The sequence below is a fragment of the Tinamus guttatus genome, unplaced genomic scaffold (genome assembly GCF_059628265.1).
Source record: "Tinamus guttatus ecotype Peru unplaced genomic scaffold, ASM5962826v1 Tinamus_guttatus_pri_ptg000459l, whole genome shotgun sequence".
Classification (NCBI taxonomy): domain Eukaryota; kingdom Metazoa; phylum Chordata; class Aves; order Tinamiformes; family Tinamidae; genus Tinamus; species Tinamus guttatus.
The window spans coordinates 10,109,757-10,117,943 of NW_028288993.1; the positions used below are offsets into that span (position 1 = coordinate 10,109,757).

Genomic DNA, 8,187 nt, shown 5'->3' on the forward strand with positions numbered 1-8,187 from the left:
TCTGACACTACTGTATGACACTAGTAAAGATGCTTTTGCCTGGTTAAGTTCTGTTAACATGTGTTGTTTTATGCTTACAGCAAGCTGTATTCACAGAACCACAGCATTCTTCCTTTTATGTGAAAGGCAATTCTTAGAGAGTCTTAATTTAATGATACCCAAGTTGCTGAGATCCCACTTTCTTTTACAGATTGGGAGAAAAAAAAAAAAAGAAAGTCCACTACATTTGTATCAGGCAGACAGAATCTAAGTTAAAGTTGCATGGTTCTGGAGCATGTACTAGTCTTAAACACTTTTGTTCCTTAACGATGAGAAAGGTGTAACAAGGAGATATCTTGAAGTGTTCTTGTATGGACATAACGTTGGAGTAGGGGCTAGAAAGCAGAAATGGATCATTGTTGCTGTTTAAAAATCATGATCTTACACTGGAGTTGATGGAACGGTGCCTGCTGAGTCTCTCCCTAGCATCATTTACAGCCGTTGGGCACATTCACAGGGACACAGCGACAGGAAACAATGCAGGAATGAGCACATTGACAGCCTGAACACAGGCTCATCAGCTAGGAGCCATGGACTGGGATAATAGAAATACACAGACTGAACATTTTTCCCCCTTTTCCCTAAGCTCATGTATTAAAAAGGAAGTCTCCAGACCTAGTTAGTACATGAAAAGCTAGTCCCATGGGCTAGAATCCAATGCACAGTTGCTAGGTCAAATTTACAGCCAAGTACAGACAATGGCACTAAGCAGTACAGCCTTCCCCCCCCAACATGTACCCCATTACCTCAAAAACCTAATTAATTACCCCTGACCTGCTAACATAACCACTTCACTCTTTTTTGTTTTGTTATAAAGGATGCCACATAGGGAAGAATAAAGAATTGAAGATCTGCCATATATAGTTTCTTAATATTCAAGTAAAACCTTTTTTTTTTTTTTTTTTTTTTTAATGGGGACAGGATGTTGTCAGGTAAAGGGCATAACATTCCTGCAGGTAGACTGCAGGTTCACTTAAGGTTTTTTTGTTGTTGTTGTTGTTTTTTTGATCGGGCAGTAAATCATTTTAACGGTTTAATAAATATTTCTGAAGGTATTTCTGAAAGACTTGTGTCCTTTGTGTCCTTTGCAGCGTCTCCCAGTGCTGTCTGCTCTTGGGGATGTGGTTTAGGCACTGTCTTCTCCCCTGCTGAGAACAGCTCACACAGCTCTGCATGGAGATAAGGCTTCATGCTGAGCAACGTTTAGGATGGAAAAACTCCATGTAAAACACATACACACACAAAGATGCCTAAAAGAAGATTCACAAGTCAACTTTGTTGTTGTATCTAACCATTTACAAAGAGCCTGAGTTACACAGTTCAGTGCCTTCAATGGAAGAGATGTTCATCTCCCTGTAGGCTTTCACTACTCAAAAAATCCTTAATCAGGGAAGAGCAACAGCATGACCAGGACATTCCTGTATCTCCTCTCTAGGCCCAGATAATCTTTTCATAGGAAAAAAAAACTACCAACCAACCCCCTGAACAAACAGGACAGCAGTCCTTACACAGAGGAAAGGTCCCTTCAGCGGCAGCAGGACTTGGTTCCTGCTGGAAGACAGACGACAGCAGACGCCAAACCCAAACACCCCTTCACCTATCGATGCTTATCCTCATCTCTCGGTTTCTTAGTGTCTCTTTCCCTGCTCCGTTCTCTATCCCTGTCTTTCCTGTCCCTGTCCCTCCTGTCTCTCCCTCTGCTCCTGTCCTCTTTGGAGTCCCTCTCACTCTCCCCCCACGCCCATGAACGCTCCCGTTCCGGCCATCTCTTGTCTCTGCTCCTCTCATGCTCTCGATCTCTTGTTCTCCAGTCCCTTGCTCCTTCGCGAGACCAGTTTCTTTTCTCGGCTGATCCCTCTCCATACAGATCACTTTTCATGGCTGGCAAATTGATGGGCTTCCGGAAAGGTCTGTCCCGTCCTCCAAATCGTAGCTGCCCAGATTCTTTCTTGCCTCCAAAACCCCCTCCAAGCCTCCGAGGGATCCACCCTTTGAGGGTTCTTTCCAACTCGAAGTCCACGAAGATCTCATGCTGGTCAATAACCAGCCTGTTGGCATCCCTGTGGGCCTTCAGCAGCGCTCGCTCCTCCTTGTACTCAATAAACGCGTAACCCTTGGAAAAGCCCGTAACCAAGTCTCTCACCAGCCGGATCTTTCTGATATCTCCGTACCGGGAAAAAACCTCCTTCAGCTTCTCTTCCGTGGTCTGCAGATTGAGCCTGGCTACGAAGAGGGTGAGGTGAGGGTCCCCTGTCACCCCCTTGTTGGGGACGTACCGCGCCAGCATGGCCCTCCATATGGCTCGGTCGTGGGGCTCCTCGTCGGTGCCATCGATGCTCCCGGCTTTGAGGGGGTCGTACTCCTTGGCTATGGGGGCCCAGTCGGCCATGCTCTGGGGGGGGGGGGGGCACGGGCCGCTCCGCCGCCCGCCCCGGCGCCTCAGGGCGGCCCCCGGGCGCCCCCTCCCCGCGCAGGGCCGCGCGCGGCGCCGCCACCACCTGGCTCCGCGTTGGCGGCGGACGATTCGTCAAGGGCCCGGCGGGACGGCGGAACTCCAGTCACTCGCTCCACCTGCCTCTCGTCTCCCCTCGCCGCCTCTCGTCTCCCCCTCGCTCCGGCGCAGACCGACGCGCCGCAGCCACGCGAGTCCTCCCGCGCGGGGCCGAAAGTGCCGCTGCGCAAACGCAGTCGCGTTTTCCTCCCCTTCACCCCCTCGCGGCGCGGCCCCGCCCCGCCCGGTGGCGGGAGCGGCCGTTACCGGCAGCGCCCCCTCCCCCCGCGTGGACGGGCCGTTCCCCCCCCCCCCCTCCCGGCAGCGGGCAGGGCCGGACATGCCGCCATTTCCCCACGGAGAGGGCGGGGGCGCCGCAGGAAGGGAGCGGGCGCCGGGCCTCGGGCATGCAGCGCCGGGAGGAGGAGGAGGAGGAGGAGGAGGAGGAGGAGGAAGACGGCCCGGAGCGCGCCCTGGCCAAGAGCCCCTTCCAGCTGACGGCCGCCGACGTCTACGACATCTCGCACGTGGTGGGCCGGGACCTGCTGCAGCTCGGCGGCCCCGACGCGCCCGCCGCGCTCCCGCGGCTGCAGTTCCGCATCGTGCGGGTGCTCGAGATGCTCGAGGCGCTCGTGAGCCGCGGCAGCCCCGGTGGGACCGGGCCGGGGCCGGGGCCGGAGGCGCGGGGCAGCGCGCAGCAGGTGGGTCCCGCTTTCAGCGCGGGCAGGGAGGAGAGCGGCGCCCCGGCCCGTTTGCAGAGCGGCCGTTGTGCCGCGCGTTGTGGAGCGAGGCGCGCGGGAGCAGCCGCTCACGTTCTGCCGTTAGCGCGTCGCCTTCGCCCTTGCAGGAGCCCGCTGTTGTTAAGGAAGTTACTTGGCACCGCTGTCACCCCCGGAAAGGCCGGGAGCAGCAGTGTCCTCGCAGAGCCGCGCTGCACTGCTTGGGCAGACACTGCTTCTTGAGAGGATTGGAGAGGGGCTGGGAAGCGCCCGCACAGAGTCACCAAGGGGCTGAGGCGGGAAGGGACCTCCGGAGAGCACCTAGGGCAACTCCTGCTCCAGCAGGGACACCCGGAGCACAGGGTGGCATCCAGGAGGCCTTTGAAGATCTCCAGAGAAGGAGACTCTGCAAATAAGACACCCCCCAATAAACACAAACCCCAGCCCTTTCTCTGATGAAAAATAGAGGGAACCTATAATTAACTGCTGGGGGGGAAAAAAAAGTCATAACAGTTGTTATGTTGTTATAATCTTGACGGTTTTTACTCTAGGAATGGCCTCAAGTCACAAGATCACAACCACAGTTTTATTTTACAGCTTGGACCTGATAAAATGGTGATAGACCTCACAGACCCAGACCGCCCCCGGTTCACCTTACAGGAGCTGCGAGAAGTGCTGCAGGAGCGCAACCAGCTGAAAGCGCAGCTGCTCGTGCTGCAAGAGGAGCTGCAGTGCTACAAGAGGTAGAGCATGAAGTCAGCAAAGAACTATTTATAGCGTTTATTCCTTGTCTGGTCACTGTATCAGGTGAGGTTACTGCATGACTGAGCACCTAGATTGGACTGGGCTTTGGACTTGGGAGGAAACGTATCTGTGCTCCCAAAAGCATACGAAGGAGCAAAGAAAAAGGGGGGGATGATGAAGGATCAGTTTTAAAGAGTAGTTTTAAAACAACTACCTCATTCTGTACAGTAAAGAGCCTGTTCCCACAGCAGTACCAGGGGAAGCCTATGCTCACCGCAGCACCTGCGCAGGCCGGGTTCTCATGCACGGCTCTTCCCTGCGCACTCACCAGAGCCACGCACGTATTTCCTGCTCTGGGGAGAAACCCAGGGTGAACCAGGGGCCTGGGGGTTTCCAGCTCAGCTTTAGAGTCGAGGAACTTCCTCCTCCCTCTCACTCTGCATAGGTGGGTGTACAGTAGTTTAATCTACTGGTCTTTTGCCTCCAGAGTGCACATGGCAGTGATGTGAAGAGAATATTAAACTCTTTCACCATCATTCAGCACGAGCTGTGTGGTTTTAGTTATTTTTAAGACTGCAAGCTGAAGGTTGGGTAAGGTGCTTGAATTACAGGGAGAAAATACCCTTCAGCAAAGGACATTGCTAGAAGAGAGCAGCCTGGGAGAATCAGTTTGATCCAATGGACAGGATCCACACAGGGTCTTACACTCCTGGTGCTACAAATTACTTCATCTCCCAGATTCTGTTCTCACCCCCCCCCCCCCCATCTGGTTATACTATAAGCTCTTTCAGCAAGAAATTACTACTTACCCTAGGTACAACATTCCCAGGCACATCAGATTTCAGTAGAGATATCTCAGCAACAGCCTCTTTCATGCAGCAAGTCTGACCTTTTGCCTTGTCTGTAAGATTCAGGTTAAGCCACAAAGTTGAAGTTGAAGCCAAGGTGACACTTTACAAAGCGCCTGTTCAACGGGACTTCTCATAACCGAGCAAGCACCTAATTCCATAGCTCAGTTCGCTGCTTTTGCTGCGCTGTCCTTGGAAGGGCTTCTTGCCTTTGATTTTCCAGGAGCAGTGCACAGCTAATTACAGACCAAGTTAAAAATTAACATGAATACTTTTCAATTTATGGGAGAATGAGTTAAGTCACAGTGCTCTTTGCCTACAGAGCATGTCAGGGCTGTTTTTCTGTTTGAGCTGTGTGGTAGTTTTGTCACACATAATCTGGAGGGTTAAACCAACCCCCCTTCCCTTTAAACGTGCACAGAACCCCAGCAATGCTGTACAGACAGGAAGAGCAGTCATGCCAGTGAGAGAAGAATACAAACACTGTACATGAAAATGTCTTGTGTGTATCCAAAATAAAAGATAAGTAGCAATAAGATATCTGGTATTCTCACACATAATAGATTAGTGAAAATGGTGCTTGTGGTTTACCTTTTTATTTTTCATGATTTTTTGAGTAAAAATAAGATGCAAATATTAGAAATCTGCAATGTCAGCCAAACGATTCAGTTTTGTTTATCTGGAGGATCTGTCCCTAAATTATCTCATAATGCCAGATATCTCATCAATTTCCAGATATTTGCCCGTATTTTTGCTTTCAAGGTCCTGAACAGTGTTGCTTAGCTACTTCCAGCCCTCAGCTACAGCAGTTACAAGCTTTGATCTGCTCAGCACTTGAGATAAATGAGGTCAGCTTAGGACAGTAAATTGGCATGCTGTGAAAACACAGGGCAATATGCAAGCTGGTGAAATCTAACCCAATCCCACGCAGAGGAAGCGCTCAGTGAAACCAAAACCTTTGCCTAAAGTAGCAGTTGCAACCCTACAAAATACAGCAGCACCAAAGCAGCCCGAGAAAATCTACAGCTCTGGCAAAGCTTTTTCTTTCTCTTCTTTAGGATGGAAAAAGGAACAGCCACCTACTTTGCATGGGGCTTGCAAAGTCCCATCTGTTGCCAGCGGTGTCGTGTGAGCCTCCTGGCAGTGCTGAGGATCCCCAAGAGCAGGACTTCACTATTTGTATTTGCACCTTGCAGATTTCTTTAGACTCTTGTACAAACCCAGCATATAATTATCCTTTCATTTGGGATCATCTGGAATTCAGAGAGCATTAACTGCACTCTGCATTGCTCTCCTTTTGAAGGGCCCTCCTTCCTAACCTTTTTAAACTGTCCCTGTGTAGCCCGGCTTTCTTTCCGATGGGGACACCTGCAAAGCCGACTTCTGTAATTCACCCGTGTGACAAGTTGCCTTATGAAGGGTTTAATGTAGACAGCAATGCCACGCTATGCCCAGACCCATGAAAAATAAATCATTCTGCTCCTCTTACTAGTGGGATCATCTCACAGAGAAGGGACCAAACTGAGCAACTGGAAACAGACTCCAACAGCAACAGCCCTGGCACCAGCAAGGAACACAAAGACAAGACCATCGTCAAACGACTGTAAGTGTCTCTGTTTCAGCAGAATATGGGAAAAGGGGACGTTTTGCTGTTAGCAAATGCAGGGATGAAATTTAAACTCAGGCCTAGGTGACTAGATGCTTTTTTCCCCTCCTTTTTTCTCTGTGCAATTAGAAACTCGCGGAAAACGCCATTCCAGGGAGAGGAGAAAAAAAAAAAAAAAAAGGCACTCTTAAGGAGAGCAGCCCCTACCCAGACAAGCAGGGCTTCGTTTCCTCCCCTCAGGAAGCAGCAGCATTTTGGAACAAACCCGTTTGAGACTTGCCTTTCCTGTTAGCACATTAGGGCTCTGTGTGCAGGAACGTGCCAGCTGTCCCTGGAGGTTTGTTTACACTGTGTGCAAGCAGCAGTAGGCAGTGCCACCAGCTCAGACCCTGTCCTCTGAGCTCCCCAGAATAGCAGAACGCATCAACGCGGCCATGTCACTGCATGATCCTTGCTCTACCATTTGTAAGCGCTGTTTTTTTTTCTGTTGTTTTCTTCCCGTCCAGGTTCTCTTTTAAACATGGAAAATGAACATGAACGAGAATTTAACCACTCCTGCTCAGAAATGGCACTGTTCAAAGCAATTAAAGGAACTGAGAGAAGTCAAGCACTGGAGGCATCACTCACTGCAGAGAATAAGCAGTCTCCTAAATAGCGTTTTTGTATAATATTCTTTCAGAATAGATTCTATTTTGCATTTTTAGAAACTGTTTTATGATATTCATACTTTTTGTATTTGTTGGATTCCTGCCAGACATTCCCCACATAGAGAATAAATCTTTTAAATAAGAATAAAAAGAAAAGTTGTATAAAGAGTGCATCTTCTACTACCTTAATCCTGTCCACCTGTCAAAATACTCAGCCCCAATGATTTCACAAGATTAAGATGTTTTATTTTTAAGGGATGTATGCCCTCCATAAAGAGAGGCACTAGAAAGAAGAGCCCATTGCAGTCATACACCCCAGTGATCTTATGGGGAAAGTAATTGTCTCCCTTACACTAACAGCAGCAGGTCAGGAAAGCTGCAGGATGGGTTTTCTTCCATGCATTTCTTCACTCTTGATGGGCAACACTTGGGTAGTAGGAAGCAGAACTTGTCACCATCTCACAGCTTGGGTTAAGGGAATGACAACAGAACTTGCACACACAGGGTGGCCCCTTGCAGGAGGTCACAGGGGAAGGTGAAGCTGCAGCAGCACGCGGCTCCCATCAAGGACCAGGGTCATCTCACACTTGTTCAATCCCTCTCTAACAGGAGCACATGGACCAGGTCCTTCCTTTCTGACAGCTAAAGCTCTTTGGTGGATAAGCACTTCTCCATAAATTCCATTTGTGTCTCTTAAGTGATATAAGCTGTGTACTAACCTAGGCAATGAGATTTTTATCACTAGTGGAAGAAAATGGTGCAGACAGGAGCAGAAGAAAAGCAGAAAATCATTTCAAGAGCACAAGAGTTTGAAGAGATAAAAAGCAATGTCAGGAATCACCCCTATGATCTTATTCTCAAAAAATGAAAGCAAGCTTGGAAATCCTCCCAATTCCCTCATACAAGCAGCATGAGGGACCTAGGACACCTCACACAGATCTGTGCTCAGCAGCAAAATGTGAATGTGTCTTTGCAGAACTGTGGCCTCATTTCAGACAGAATTTGCTAACAGCTGCACATGAGCAAGATTATATATATAATGTAAAATATATATCTGACCTAGGTAAGTTTACAGTCAGACACAGCCAATGCA

At 49.4% G+C, this 8,187-nt stretch overlaps 2 protein-coding genes across 2 annotated transcripts; one reads left to right on the forward strand and one right to left on the reverse strand.

The window, feature by feature from the left end:
* Window positions 1–1,635: 1,635 nt before the first annotated feature.
* Window positions 1,636–2,456, reverse strand: SNRNP35 (small nuclear ribonucleoprotein U11/U12 subunit 35). Its single transcript, XM_010222150.2, has one exon. The coding sequence runs from the start codon at window positions 2,426–2,428 to the stop codon at window positions 1,637–1,639; it is 792 nt and encodes a 263-aa protein (XP_010220452.2). The 5' UTR covers window positions 2,429–2,456; the 3' UTR covers window position 1,636.
* Window positions 2,457–2,883: 427 nt separating this feature from the next.
* Window positions 2,884–7,154, forward strand: RILPL2 (Rab interacting lysosomal protein like 2). Its single transcript, XM_088532272.1, has 4 exons — window positions 2,884–3,320; window positions 3,801–3,992; window positions 6,334–6,444; window positions 6,954–7,154. The coding sequence occupies exons 1-4, from the start codon at window positions 2,938–2,940 to the stop codon at window positions 6,976–6,978; spliced, it is 711 nt and encodes a 236-aa protein (XP_088388398.1). The 5' UTR covers window positions 2,884–2,937; the 3' UTR covers window positions 6,979–7,154.
* The last annotated feature ends 1,033 nt before the right edge of the window (window positions 7,155–8,187 follow it).

Coding starts and splice junctions, on each gene's coding strand:
- SNRNP35 (XM_010222150.2), bottom strand. CDS start 2,428: ATGGCCGACTGGGCCCCCATAGCCAAGGAGTACGACCCCCTCAAAGCC.
- RILPL2 (XM_088532272.1), top strand. CDS start 2,938: ATGCAGCGCCGGGAGGAGGAGGAGGAGGAGGAGGAGGAGGAGGAGGAA. Junction 3,321..3,800: donor GCCGCGCGTTGTGGAGCGAG/GCGCGCGGGAGC, acceptor TTTTTACTCTAG/GAATGGCCTCAAGTCACAAG. Junction 6,445..6,953: donor AAGACCATCGTCAAACGACT/GTAAGTGTCTCT, acceptor CTTCCCGTCCAG/GTTCTCTTTTAAACATGGAA.